Below are 15,264 nucleotides of genomic sequence, written 5' to 3'. Positions count from 1 at the left end.
ACCCATTTACCTGTGAATATTAGAGGCCAGAAATACTTAACCAGGAGAACCAGTCGACAGTGCTTTTAGAGCCACTAGTCCGAAGCGAAAGTCTAGTAAAACTTCTTTGGGTCTAATATCATTATGTAATACCAGACTGTGTACTCAGATAAAGACTGACTGGAAATTAGTGTTGGGAAGTGGTTGAAATCTCACAATATTGGTTCATTACCAAAGGGAATCATTGAAAAAAATTGGTTAGCTTCATTTTTAAGATTTTCCTACCCAGGTTGTTATTGCAGATAAGTATAACATGGTTCTCTGTTGTTTTTTGTTTTATTTACAGACTCAGCAAATTGCATTTGCAAATTTCACTTCCAATTTAAAATGCTGCAACTTGCTACCTTAAAGTGATGACTAATATATCATGAACATAAACTTCCTGGAGTCTTCAAGATATATTCAGTCATGACTTTTCAGTAAGTGAAGTATGTTTTCTAGGAATTAAACATGTTTTCAGGCCCTGACAGCGACTAAGATATGTTCCGTCGTCAAGTGTTTCAAACACTAAAACAGTAGTTCCAAAATCGTTTGTTTTTGATTATGAGAAAATGTGATCGATTGCTTGGTCGTTCGGTCACTGCGACCAATCTTCAATTATTTCAATAAATTGGAACACCACTACTGGAAATAATGCTCAAATACAAGTTTGTGCTAGTAGACTCAGAAGTGTTGGAGCAGACTGTAGTATTGATGTGGTTTAGAGTTCATTTAACAGATAATTTAGAGACCTGACCTCGACACCTTGTGAGGATTCTGGGTTAGAAATTACACCCATTAAGCTATGCAGGTAATAACATTCTTATTATATGAACAATTCCTGCACTAAGCCTGCTCATGTCGACAAAGTGACATATATGCTTCATTACGTAGAAGATTTCAGTGGAACCCTTCCATCAGTATTTCCCCTGTAAACCCGGTAGGCGGGAGTAGCCTAGTGGTTAAAGCGTTAAGCTCGTCATGCGTCAAGGCTCAGGTTTGATTCCCCACATGGGTACAATTTGTGAAGCCCATTTCCCTGTTGTCCCCCCACATTGATATTGCTGGAATATTGCTAAAAACTGCGTAAAACCGTACTCAGTCAGTCATTTTAGTCCCCTGTAAAACCCGGTCTTCGCTCTATGTATATCTGTACTTTGTAGAGGGTCATCATAAAGTCTGCAGAAAATAACCATAATTACTAGATATTTTTAAAATTTTAACAACATGAAATTAAATTGGTTTTTTTTTTTTTTTAACATGTTGCTCAAACAGCGCAGCTATGAAATGTCTTGGTTCAATGCTGATCTTTAGAAACATTGGACACATTAATTCTGCACTTGACTTAATAACTACTGTTCTTGAATCCAGTCTGGAAGTATGCTATAGTTATATAATCAAAATGGTATAACCATCATATAGTCTTTCATACAGACCCTGAAACAAATATACCTAATGCAGCCCATGCAAGTCTAGAATGTGTGGCAAGTAGTGGTGTAACGATTCATCGATAGTATCGATGTTTGCATCGTCAACTACGCTGATATGAGTGCATTGATTCAAAACATATTCAGGCGATATATCAGGATATTTATATCGCAAGGGTCCATAATACATCGATGTATCGCCACAAGGGACGAGATATATCCCGATACTACTTAAATACTATAAAATACCTAAAGTTGTAAGGAGTATTACATTAGGATTAGGAGGGAGTCTCTCTTGAAATACTTTCTGAATTTTAAAACAAACTGAACCTTATAGGAATTTATAGAACAAACTTTATGGATAACAACTTCTTTTATTCTTGAGTCGGCGTTTCAATACAGATTCTTGTAACCGTTGTCAGGCATGTCAAAATTTAGAAAGCATACTTAAAGAGTTTTTTCAGTGATTCTGGTATACATTACATGAATTGTCTGTGAAAGCATTTGTGCAGAAACACAACTTTCAAAGGGAAACCTAGGATCAAGGTATACTGAATATGTTTGATTGTACTTTTTCAGCATTAAATGCTGAAACTTTATTACATGGGCAGCATTTTAAGTGTGTGTGAATGTAACACAATTCTCCTGTATAACAAATAAAGATTCAGTCATTTTATCTGTCATATATGTCCTGTTTTAGAATTGTAAAGTATCGGGATCGTGTGAAACCACCATTATTATCATTGATTATAATGGAAGTACAAACCCACTGGTTCCTTTGGAAATATTTCTTCTGATATGTCGCTCCAAAGCTCCAGATTAAACTGGTATCATGATGTGTCGCTCCTCGCCACTCTTACCGTATACACAGCTCATAGTGGCAAGTGGAGATTAGTGTACTGAGAATTTTGAAAAGTACTGATAATTGATGATTGGTTCATTACGAGTCAATCATCGAGAAAATAATTGTGGTTTTGTCATTTATGACGATTCATCGATCACTATTTCCAACCATGAATTGTTATTTGAAGATTTAATGGCAAAAATAACTAAAGGCGACTAGTATGAAGCATAAATTTCTTGGAATCCGACTGGATATAAATTAGGAACAGTGTAGTGCTGTAAAATATAACATCTAAAACCAACCATGTAGAAAATATCGTTGCATGGAAAACAAGTGTTCCCTACATTGTTTTTGTTTGATTATGTCAAATTATGATGTTTGGTAAAAATTAGTTTATCGATCAATCTTGATTAGATTTCCATTTCGGACCACCACTAGTCTAGATTAGCACTGTTTCTGAAAATAAAGAAAGTGTTCTGGGCTCATTTTATTGTATTTTTTAACATAATTTTTCCTTGTAAACAAAGAGATTCAGAGACAAGATGTTAGTCTGAATCATCGCGGAAAATATGGTACAACAATTTTACTTGTCATTGTCGTGGATGGAAGTACAAACCACTGGTTTCTGGAAATGGATAGCTTCTGTCACATGTCCAGGAATGCATCTAGGCTCCCTAATTCTTAATTTGGGAGAAAGTGGTTATATTGCTCAAAGTTCTTGTTCTTTTAAGATGAGACGTATTTCAGTATTGCATTCAAACTCTAAGCTGTGTGAAACTAAGAACTGGAGCTTCCATCTTTAGTATGGTCAGTGATATGTATGTCATCCCAACAAACTGTGTGTTAACTGGGTAACATGAACTTGGAAGTTGGTAATTCCAGTGTGGAAATATTTACTGACATTTGCTTCTGACTGTTGTGCAAATGTCGGGGAAGGGGAGCTGTTTACAATCAGGCGAAGTGAAAAATACACATTGTTTTATTCCCTCACCAGCAGCAGTACTAATCTTGAAGTTGAAAGAAGAGGTTTTCGTCACATAAAAATTGAAGGAAGCAATTAGCATGTTCATCTGTCCATCCACTTGTAAGCAGGGGGGTAGAGCAGTAAAATGTTTCATCTTGAAACTTTCTATACAGATCAGGGCGGTGGTGTAGCCTAGTGGTTAAAGTATCCACTCATCAAGCCAAAGAACCGGGTTCGATTCCCCACATTGGTACAATGTGTGAAGCCCATTTCTGGTGTATTAGCTCAATCACTCTATACAGATCAGTCTTGTGATGATCATCTGATATTATAAAAATACGGAATATCATTATCTTTACTGAACTGAAGATCTTCACTATCAGTGAACCAAAGTGTAACTAGCTAAACTCCTTTTCGGAATTGTCCAGACCAGGGGATATGTCATTTCCTGATAACTCTGGGCGGTGGGGTAAAGGGTCAACTTGTCACGCCGAAGACCCGGGTTGATTCCGCACATGGGTACAATGTGTGAAGCCCATTTCTGGTGTACTCACTCACTCACTCACTCACTCACTTACTCACTCCTGATAACTCTTGCTTATATACAGAACAAATTTGTTTTCATCCAACTGAAAAATAAATATATTAAACATTTAACGTAACATGCTTTGAACATTTGAATGAAAGTCTGAAGTGCACAACAGTGTGAAAGGGTTCCAATTTAGTCAACAGTATATGCATAATTGCATAAGAGATTGGAAAATCATGTTCTCGATCGCTTTGGGTGATATTGATGCAGTTCGATAAAGTACATGATCAGGTTGACATATTGAAATCAATACAGTATCTGCTTCCCTGCCTCTCTGCAGGTAGAAACTCATTACAACATTGCAGACAGGTATTGTTCACAGGTAATAAAGTGCAGAAAATAAATGGGCCGTTTTTTGCATTAACGACTCGACGTCCTTGATGGGATATGCATGAAAGCAGCTTTATTGATGAAAGCCAGGCAGCAGAACCAGTATAATTATGGGTGATTGTAATGAATAAATGTGTTCTAAAAATTAAATTAAAAAAGGTTACTTGTGCATTAGCATCATATATATTCCTTTATGGATATTTTAATGAAAATAGACTGCTCCGGTTGAAATGCATTTTTACTCAACTGGTGTTCAGAATGTCACCAAACCTGCTAAGTTTAAAAATCAAATGTAGATCAGGGGTGGAAATAACCCATTGCCCGACGCCCGAGTCCAGTGTTTTTTTCTGTCGGCCAAGCAAATTTGTATATCACACTGTACCTGTGTCCAGTTGACTTTCCAATGTTAATTATGTTCTTTATGTAAAAAAATCAACAAGAAAACAGCTGGTATAGTGGAAAAATTATCAGGGCAAGTGATTTTACATGTGCCTCTGTACCGGAGTACACTAGCAATTTTAAAGTTATTTCCACCCCTGTAGATGATGTACATGTTCCAGTTGATTGTAAGTCTTTGTGTGACAATACTATACATGATACTTATTTCTGGATTGATCAATTATAATACACTTTCAAATTAGTTACTACTTGTTTTACTGACCCCACTCCCTAGTGTTTCGTCTGTCAAATGTCACAACATGAAATTTAATGAGTGTTTGGAGTTTATTACTAAACTAGCAGATGGTACAGTCTAACCTAGAATGTCATGTTCAGAGATTATTCTAGACTAATATTAACTCTGAGTCCCTGAATATTTATATAATTGTGATAGTAACAAATAAACACATTTGTATTGATGTATTGATTGATTGTATTGATGGTGATGTTTGCACAATGTTTGATGACGAGGATGTGTTGTGTATGATGCTTTTGTACTACAACAACAACAAATGTACTTTGGGAAATAAAAATTTTAAAAAAAATAAATAAATAAATAAACACATTTGAATTGAAAAGGAGCCCCAGTGAGTTGGGACATTCTCTGAATAAACAATGTTGATCAAAACAAGCAATTCCTTTTTAATTGAAAACGACATTGAGAAATGAGATTCAGAACCTGAACCTGAGGAAATCTAGACTTGCTTCATTTAGTGCTTTAGCATTGCAGGGAGGGCTGGACAATAGGGAAAATAATGTGCTTCGGGGACTGTGAGACAGACTAAGATTATTCTTCCATGGACTTTTCAAAATGGGAAATTCTTCAGACATGTTATGAAAAAATCGAAGATCAGTGTTATGAAATAGTGATAGTTTGTGGTTTTATTTTCTCAAAAGCAAAAAGCTCAATTAAACTTGGTATTCCTTCTCAGGTATAGGTCTGTGATTTGAAAATGTTTTTGTCAAGATTAGTGAAACGTGAAGGTCAGTTTTCAACTTTTTTTTGGTTATTTATACAAGTTTTGTTGCTTTTATCTACAAATATACAGGCATGGAAATATGGTATTTGTTGCTTTAATCTCTATGAATCCCAACAAATCTAATGTTGGTGATATGTCTTAGTTGAGGTCAAGGTCAACATACACACGCATTTTTATGTGAAATGTATAACCTTTATTGCCAGTTACTGTTACACTTTAACGTGGATAATTGATGGATTGTTTGAAGTTTTATTGAGTAAGGTCAACTGGAAATACTTGATGGTTCATAAAGACTTGGAGGAAATGGAGATTTTCCTTGATGGTTCATAAAACTTAAACACTTAAAATTTTCTTTTTCTTAAATAAACACTTAAAGTTTCATGAAAACTTTGAAAGACAGTGGTGAAGGTATGTTGAAGTACACCATATGCAGTACGTCTGTGTTGACACTCTGTTCTGCTCTGTTTCAGTTTCTGTAAATGGGGTTCCCCTAAAGGGCCACCCTGTGCAGATTGTCGTTGCCTCAGATGACCACACATTTGAGCTTGATGAAGAGAAGCTGGAGAGCATCCTCCTGCATCCCTCCATAAGGGATAAGAAGGCGGTGGTCGTGTCAGTTGCAGGTGCTTTTCGCAAGGGAAAATCTTTTCTCCTGGACTTTTTCCTGCGCTACCTCAATGCTGATGTAAGTATGATTCTATTCTTCTTTCATCATGTTTCAGGGGCGGTGGGGTAGTCTAGTGGTTAAAGCGTTCGCTCGTCATGCTCAGAGATGCCAACCCATACGATTTTATCGTATTTGTTACGAAAAAACTAAACAAAATACACTAGTACGATAGCAGTAAAAATATATGATCTTTTAATAACATACATTAAATTAAATTATCAAATAGCATATGTACCATACACAATAAATTTCAACCACATTTTATTCAGTATCAAGCTATGTGTGGATACTTAATACTGATTTAGGCGAGTACACTGTTAATAACAAGCTCTTAGAATATCTATATATATTTTTTATTAAATATGAAAACCTTTAGGAAAAGTTAATACTAATTTTGGCCAGAAAGTACTAAGTTTTGCATCAGTTTTTGGCCAGAATACTAATTGGGCTAAATTAGGGTTGGCATCTCTGCATGCTGAAAGCCCGGGTTCGATTCCACACATGGATACAATGTGTTTCTTGTGTCCCCTGCCGTGATATTGCTGGCATATTGCTAAAATCCAACTCACTCACTCACTCTTAGCATGCTAGAACCCTGTGATGATGGGTTTGAATCTTTAGTCCCAGATTTGCCCAGATTATGACTCTTGGTTTGTCAGTGACATACATATGGTTGTGGGTTGTCTCCCTTCGAGGTTTTCTTCCCAGTCAAAGTAATTAAGTTGACAAGCCAACTGATGACTGAAAGGCTAATACTGCTCATATAAGGGGTTGACCCAAAGTCTCTCACTTCTTTCTGTTGGATGCTTCGCAGTAAGAAAGGCAACTGAAGGCAACTTGTAAAAGTAACAGAAAACAAAGAAAAAGGGAGTGTATGCAGTGTTCGAAATACCCACTGGCCCGCCAGCCCGTGGCTAGTAAAAATCCAGTCAGGCCAGTAAATTTCCACAGTCACTGGCCCGAATGGCTGGTGAATTTTCATGGGGTCATTTTGTAAATACATGTATATCACTCTCTCCAACTTGTTAAGTTATAATACACTTTTAAATCATGCAAGATTATGGCCTGATAATAATGGTCATCATATTAGCACCGTAATGATAAAACCCATGTCTACATTCAGTAGCCAGTGAATAATTTTGTGGGCTAGTAACTTTCAGGCGTATCTAGCCTGTCTGGCTAGCAAAATTTGGAAACTATTTCGCACACTGAGTGTATGCATGGCTGATTTAATAAATATGCAAAATATAAGATGTATTTAAAAGAATAAGAATCATGCTTTGTTCTTCAACATTTGTATTGGTGGACAAAACATAGAGGTAAGGCCATTCCACATCAAAAGGGCTGGTTCATGACAAATGAGAATGCTTTATGAAGTGTATTTTATATATTTATTCATAAATGCACTCTAAACTAAGCTGTTATGATTTTTTAGATGTAAGTGGGTTGTTTTTTTACTCTGGACAAAAACTAAATCAATGTAAACATATATTTACATGGTTGTTCTGGTGGTGTTGTTTATATTTTTCAAGAAAATATTTTCTCCTCAGCTTTCAAAGAAAGAAAACTTTATTTGATTCAGATAAATATAGGCTTGCCATGGCATTCATATGAGAAAAATACATAAATTCCATATTTATGGAGCAGGGGAACTTTTTACCATGTATAAATGCCTTCTTGCAAATACTTTCATGTTAAAATTTTTAAAAGCAAGGTTTATGAGAATTGTATACAGTTTACATTGTAATTTTGGCAAAAATCCTTGTCTCACATGTTTTTCTGCATTCAGATGGAGACATGTATTTCCATTACTTGATGACATAACTATATGCATGTCTGTGCCACAGCTGGTAATAATAATCCACAGCTGTGCTGGAGACTATTGCCTTTTACTTCCCTATTCACAATATTGATAAACAGGGTTTTTTTATGTGTTGTTTATGCAGGTGTTACTGCGTAGTTGATGGTTGGAAATCAGTTTGAGAATATTCTGCTCACTGTCCATATCAAATGCACAATAAAACATGTTCTTTTCCCTGGTGTTCTATTTCAAAGCCAAAGGTAATTCGTAATAAATCCTTTATCATAATAATATTTCATTTCTGACATTTTCAATTTATATTCAGAAATTTTCTCTTTTTGAATGGTTTAATGTGGTTTCACCATGCTGGCTACAACTCCGGTTTCACATTTGCTGTTATTTGTGGAAAAAAAATATCCATGCTCGCTGATTAATAACTTTCTTAATTCTGTATGTGCAATGATAAGCAGTGCAAGATTATTCAAAGGTAGACATTAAACTTCATGTTTTTTGTGATTTTATGTTAAAAATAGATATCTTGATTATGTTGAATATTGTTCAGTAATTTAAATGTTATTGATGAGTGAATTACCATCTTACAGACCATTTCTGGTGTCCCCCGCCGTGATGTTGCTGGAATATTGCTAAAAGCGGCGTAAAACAAACTCAGTCAGTCTTACAGACCAGGGTACCATTGTACAAAACAACCTTAGCACTAAGACTCTGGTGAGCCTATGTTTAGGTACGGGAGTTACAATCATCTTAGCCCTAAGGTTGTTTTGTACAGCGGTACCCTGAAAGATAAACTTTAGCCATAATGGCAATGTTGGAAATCGAGAGTGAAGGTCAGGAGGTCCAGGTTTACTGTAATGTTCACAGAGAGAGAGAGAGAGTTATTAAAATGGACTCCGTCCGTGCGTGCATCCGTCCGTGCACATTTGTCTTTTCCGGAGCAGAACTTTAAACCGTTCAATATTTCTTCACCAAACTTTGCACATGGATAGACCTGGTGGTGTACTAGTGCCTTTTGGTAGTTTTGGAATTCTGAATTAAATACTTTGGCATTTCCATGGCAACAAATTTGACTAGACCGAAATTGGTGGTAGTGCTCTTTTCCGTAGCAGAACTCTGAAATCACTCACTATTTCTTCATCACACTTGGCACATAGATTGGTCCGGTGGTGTGCTGGTGCCTTTTAGTAGTTTTGGATTTCTGAATAAAATATCTTTGCATTTCCATGCCAACAAGTTTGACTTAGACTGAAACTGGTGATAGTGCTCCTTTCTGGAGCAGAACTTTTAAAACCTTTCAATACTCTACTTTCACTTTTCTATATACACCAAAACATTTGACATAATCATGACTCGTAGACATATTCATGAAGGATATTTTGCCATTGTGGGGGATATTGATGACTTTGTCTTCTTGTTTAGTTTACAGACTATGTTGAAGTTGGTATGTTGAAAAACAAATGAAGGTAATATGCACTGAACTGGATTTTTTGTAATAACTGTACTAATAGGTGATGATAAAACGTTAAGCTTTTAGCATGTCGTGTGATTATGAACAGAACTGGAGTGATATCAAATGATGGAGCCGTGACTTAATGTACTGGCATGGTACTGCATGGCATTATGATGAGGCTTTGTTATGTAGTGTTCCCCGGACTGGCTTGGTGATGATGACTCTCCACTGGAAGGCTTCTCGTGGCGGGGAGGATCCGAGCGAGATACCACTGGAATCCTCCTGTGGAGTGAACCTTTCATCTGCCATATCCCGAGTGGAGAGGAAGTAAGTTGATCATATCAGTGTTAAGTATATATGGGCTGACTTACATGGTGTTGTGGAGGTTGTCCTGCCATTGTGTTTACATATTTAGTTTTTAGACAATATCTATAAACAAAAAGCCAGTTTTTGCCAAATTTGGTTTAACTTGTAGACATTTCATTAGCAGATCAAGTTAGTTCAGTCCAACAAGGGAGGATTAGTATATTAGCAGGGGTTCAAAAATCCCATCGCCACGACGCCCGGGACACGTCAGTTTTCATTTCGGGCAATCAAATAATGGTATCTTACTTGTCCGTGGGCTACTAGATAATTTCCACTTATGGTTTCAAACTGCAAATAAACTTTGATTTAATTTCATATCTGCTCAAAATGTAGCTATTAAATTTCGCAATGATAATAAAGTAGAGTTATCTTTCTTTGCTATTTATCACTTTTCAATAAATAGTCCAGTAAACATTAACATCAAATACCATGTTGATTTCTTCTTTCATAATTACATCATCATAATTATGTCATTAAAAATATCAGGGCAAGTGGAAAATTAGTCGTGGCAAGTGGCTTTTTAAAAAAAAATTGAATCCCTGATTAGATATTAGCAGTAGTGAAGGAAAGAGGAAACTTTCTGTATATAAGAAAAGAGGACATAAGTACATGAAAGAAGCACAAACTATTGGTACCAATCAAATTGTGGGGGGTACTTTTCATTCATTATGATTTACAGGTGGCTGTCATCTTGATGGACACCCAGGGTGCGTTTGACAGCGAGTCCACCGTGCGTGACTGTGCAACAGTGTTTGCCCTCAGCACAATGATCAGTTCCGTGCAGGTAAGCTGAACGTTCATAACTCTGGACTGTTTGTCCTTTAAATTTGTAATGGGAGCTCTGATGCTTGACTTTACCGCTACGGTAATAAACACTAAACAAGATGTTTCTTTCTCATCTCAATACAATGGACATAGTCATAGATAGGTAAATGTAGAACTTTGCTATTTATCTTAATATTGATGAAATGATAGAAACCATTAACTCCTTACAAGGTGTAGAAAAAAGTTGTCATTAATTATTTAGTATTCTTTATTTGGAATACTCATTCAGCTTGAATGTCACTAAATGGAGCATCAGCAGCATTCAGTCAACTTGAGGCTTTCATTGTGAATGTCTGTATATCCATTCTTCAACTAACATTCATCTGTCTTTGTTTTCGTCTTGAATAATCTATAATGGAAGGTAGTTGTGTTCTGATGGTTGTGTGGTGGTGACCAAGCTGTAGTACAATGCCGTCTGGTAATTCCGCGCACCTAAGCACATCGATCGCAACACGGCAACTAACGTCTCTTATTGTTTGTGGTTTACGTGACTAAACATGCTGGTATGCATCATATTTACCTAGAAATATAAGTTTTATTGACGACCACAAGATTCTAACGTTGCATTATGCCATACGGTTGACCTTACCAGCGTTCTGACAACATCACTTGCTGTCCGGTAATTCTGCACAGAAACTGATGCACATAACATCCAGCTGGAAGCGTATTACGGCCAGATTGTTTTTAAAAATCACTTCATCAATATAAGGAAGAGTGTTTCATATTAAATCCAATTATGAATAACGAAGAAAAAGGTTTAAAAGTCTGAAGAAAACGAATTTTCATAAAACTGTCAATTTATCTGTCAATTACTGTTATTTACTTACCTTTAGTGATTAAAAGCCAGTCCCTTGTAGAAATGTCCCGATTTCAAGCGTAAATGTGGTAGCAGACGATGTTTACCTTCGATACGAAATACGCTATTGCAGCAGCGCAGAATTACCGGACGCACGGAATTACTGGACTCATTTGTATATTTACCTGAAACTGTACAATATGTGTGTTGTATTCCAGGTGTACAACTTAACACAGAACATACAGGAGGACGACCTGCAGCACCTACAGGTAACTACACAAAGCTGGCTACACTGTAAAGTAACATCTCTATAAACTATAAGTGATGGCAGAAACGTTCTCCACCTGACTAGGAGGCCTGTGTTGATTTAGATAGCTGCTTATTATTTTTTGACACTATCTCCTCAGCACACTGCTGCTAACAGGCATAATGCTTGCTTGACAGTTCTTGCTTCAAGTAAGGGTGTATACAGAAATCTAGTGCTGCCTACCTTTCAACTCTTGCAAAGGAAGAAGTACCATCCCCTAAAGTGGACACCATGTCATGGATAGCTGTTGGCCGTTTAAGTTGGATATACTTGATCAATGTGTGTCTCTTCTCATCAGCACAACTATTGCCACATTTCATCGTGGACTGTCACATTTCATCGTGGACTGCCACTGTTTCCAATAGGTAGATGGTGCTTGTGGAGCAAAGCAGTTTGTGAAAATATGTTGAGTTTTGAGACTGGGGTTCTATGCAAATCTACGTCATTGTGAAAATGGTGTTGTTTGTTTTCCAGCTGTTCACAGAATATGGAAGACTGGCTTTGGAAGCAAATGATAATGTGTCCAAACCATTCCAGGTAAGGTGACAATTTCCTCAGACCAGAGATATGTAACCAGGAACAAGAGAAAACTGTGATAATAACCACTGAACTGGGAACATAGTAATTGATAGTTAACAGGAAGATGTATCAAAACGAAGTCTATTCTTCGATGTGTGTACATATTTTTTGCTACTTTAGTAGCTGAGCCTTAAGTCTGTTTTGCTTGGTTTATATACGGATCTGCAATAGTTCAAAACTGAAATATAATACAGAATGACAACATTTCTGTATAAATCAGAAGGTAATGATCACTTAAGAAATATAAGTAACAATGAAATGCTAATTGCAGATTTTTTTAGTGATTATTGCAGATTTTAGATTCATGGTTTTAAAATTTATTTTAATCTTCTTATGTAACTGCTTATCAATCCAATGAAACTTTCAGATGATTATTGAAATTCTGTTCAGTGCATTCTTTACAAAGCAATCAACCTACTTATCAATTTTTTAAAAATTATTTTTAGCAAATTCCATAACAATCATGCATGCACATGATACCTGACGCAACACACACACATAACCACATAACTGACACAACTGCTTGAGAGAATAATGAAAGGTGCATATCGTATATTACCGCAGGTAAGCTGAATTTTGTTATGTTCTAGAATCTGCACTTCCTGGTGAGAGACTGGAGTTTCCCCTATGAAGCAACTTATGGTGAGGCAGGTGGAAAGAAGATCCTGGCCAGAAGGCTGCAGGTAAGTCAAGTTTACAGACTTGAGTCACGCTGAAAGATGTTGATTTGTTGCAGCAACAAAGTGACTACATAGTCAATAGCATGTAGGGATATTAATGTTCATACAGTTCAAAGTTGTCTTTTGATGTGTGTAACAGATAAATCGTCATAAAGGGATCTCCAGAAAATTGTCCTGAAAATGAAATTATCACTTCAGATAGTTATTCTTAATATCAGTTTTATGATGTATGCAGAGTTATGTCCCTTGACTCTACAGCTGTCATGGTCAATATGCTGACTATCTTTATATCAAGTTGGCATATTGGCGTATGAGTTATATTGCAATATATCCAACACACAGAGGCATATTTTAAGACATATTTCAGCCAAAAGTATCTTTGTTATATTACATTTGTACTATTTAAATGGTGAAGTAAGAACTATGTGACTGATGGTCTGGGTTAATCTTAAAATGATCATGTCAGCTAACTCACTCAGTAATACATACTGGATCATATGTGACAGGACAAATATACTACACTGTTACATCATCAACATGGAATGTAAACAGCACAAAGGATGTGTTATTTTAGCCTGCTGGTAGTAGATCATTCATCAGTGATACGACTTTCTCAAAATTTTGACACCAGGAAGATAATTAGTGCATTCTACACGAAACAGTATCTTTGTAACTCGTTCCATTTGTCATCAGATTTCCAACAAGCAGCATCCTGAACTGCAGCAGCTGCGTCAACACATCAGCTCCTGCTTTGAGTACATCTCCTGCTTCCTCATGCCACACCCAGGCCTCAAGGTGGCCACCAACCCACGCTTTGATGGACGACTCAAAGGTGCGTGTCATATTCCTGGATATAGGACTGTATGCAGGACAGAGTGAGTGAGTGAGTTAAGTTTTACGCCGCACTCAGCAATATTCCAGCTATATGGCGGCGGTCTGTAAATAATCGAGTCTGGACCAGACAATCCAGTGATCAACAGCATGAGCATCGATCTGCACAATTGGGAACCGATGAGATGTGACAACCAAGCCAGTGAGCCTGACCATCCGATCCCGTTAGGCGCCTCTTACGACAAGCATGGGTTGCTGAAGGTACATTCTAACCCGGACAGAGTGAACTCAGGGTAGAGGGAGACAGTTTGTGTAAAGGAGTAAGCCATGTATTATGGAATTAGGCTCATGAAGACTTATTTTACAATTCGCAGATATTGATAGTCTCATTTCTTTTATATAGGAACTAGATTTTTTGTTAATGTATCTTAATGAAATGTTCTTGAGGTTATATGACATTTTGACATTCCATGTCAGTCCGTTACTTACGTGAGTGACCACAGAACAAGCATACTGAGAACTGTGTCAACTAGCTGTAGGCTAAGCTAAGCAGATATTTGACTTGCGATATGATGGACTGCTTTGTGTTGCAGACATCGAGACAGAATTTAAGGAGCAACTGCAGATCCTCATTCCCCTCCTCCTGGCCAAGGACAATCTGATCATCAAGGAGATCAATGGCTGTCAGATAACCTGTAGGGACCTGGAGGAATACTTCAAGGTAACAACTAGGGACAGTCAGGAGTGAGTCATTGTTGAGGGAACTATATTCCAGCCTTTTCAAATCACTGTTAAAATTTCAATCTGTACCAAACGAACAAAAGACTGAGTTTCCACCCACAACATCGGCTTACAATGACACAGAAGCAACTGAACCACGCTCAATCTCTGTACTGATAGGCTTTAACAAGAACAAGATGCTTGGCACTTTACCGCCGTGAATTGTTCGAAGGGATGGTAACAGCTGGAAATAGAAAATTAACAAGTCATATGCGTTGTTGATTTTGCATGACAAAACCCTAATGGAGAAAAATAGTGAAGAATCTCTTTCGTGCAAGTGACAGTGAATATGACTTGTGTGTGGTAAGAAGCTGTGTACCCACAATGTTGTTGTTTTCCTACAGGCCTACATCAAGATCTACCAGGGAGAAGAACTACCAGAGCCCAAGTCCATGTTGCAGGTGAGTCAAGGGAGGTAACTCCTCTATGTTGGTGTCTGTTGAAGAGTTACAAGCAGATAGGCCTTGACATGTTCCAAACTCTCCTTAAAACCTTAGTAATGTATCTAGTTACAGTCAAAGCATCACAGTAATTTCCCCTGTTCGGATTTCAAGGAGACTAAGAAAAAATGCAGATT

At 37.0% G+C, this 15,264-nt stretch overlaps 1 protein-coding gene across 2 annotated transcripts in view; it reads left to right on the top strand.

Annotated features, from left to right (window-relative positions):
• Positions 1–15,264, top strand: part of LOC124270969 (atlastin-2-like) — a 32,020-nt gene that overhangs the window by 13,514 nt on the left and 3,242 nt on the right. For both annotated transcript variants that reach the window (XM_046706040.1, XM_046706041.1), the window contains exons 2-10: positions 6,061–6,275; positions 9,716–9,850; positions 10,569–10,673; positions 11,729–11,779; positions 12,292–12,354; positions 12,987–13,079; positions 13,770–13,908; positions 14,501–14,628; positions 15,032–15,088. In XM_046706040.1, the coding sequence (XP_046561996.1) occupies positions 6,061–6,275; positions 9,716–9,850; positions 10,569–10,673; positions 11,729–11,779; positions 12,292–12,354; positions 12,987–13,079; positions 13,770–13,908; positions 14,501–14,628; positions 15,032–15,088 (986 nt within the window). The remainder of the gene's footprint in view (positions 1–6,060; positions 6,276–9,715; positions 9,851–10,568; positions 10,674–11,728; positions 11,780–12,291; positions 12,355–12,986; positions 13,080–13,769; positions 13,909–14,500; positions 14,629–15,031; positions 15,089–15,264) is intronic.

The sequence above is a fragment of the Haliotis rubra genome, unplaced genomic scaffold, assembly GCF_003918875.1.
Source record: "Haliotis rubra isolate DU_JTF1 unplaced genomic scaffold, ASM391887v1 Scf156, whole genome shotgun sequence".
NCBI classification, from domain to species: Eukaryota; Metazoa; Mollusca; class Gastropoda; order Lepetellida; family Haliotidae; genus Haliotis; species Haliotis rubra.
Note: the sequence above shows the minus strand (reverse complement) of the source record. Positions and strands in the feature narration are given on the sequence as shown.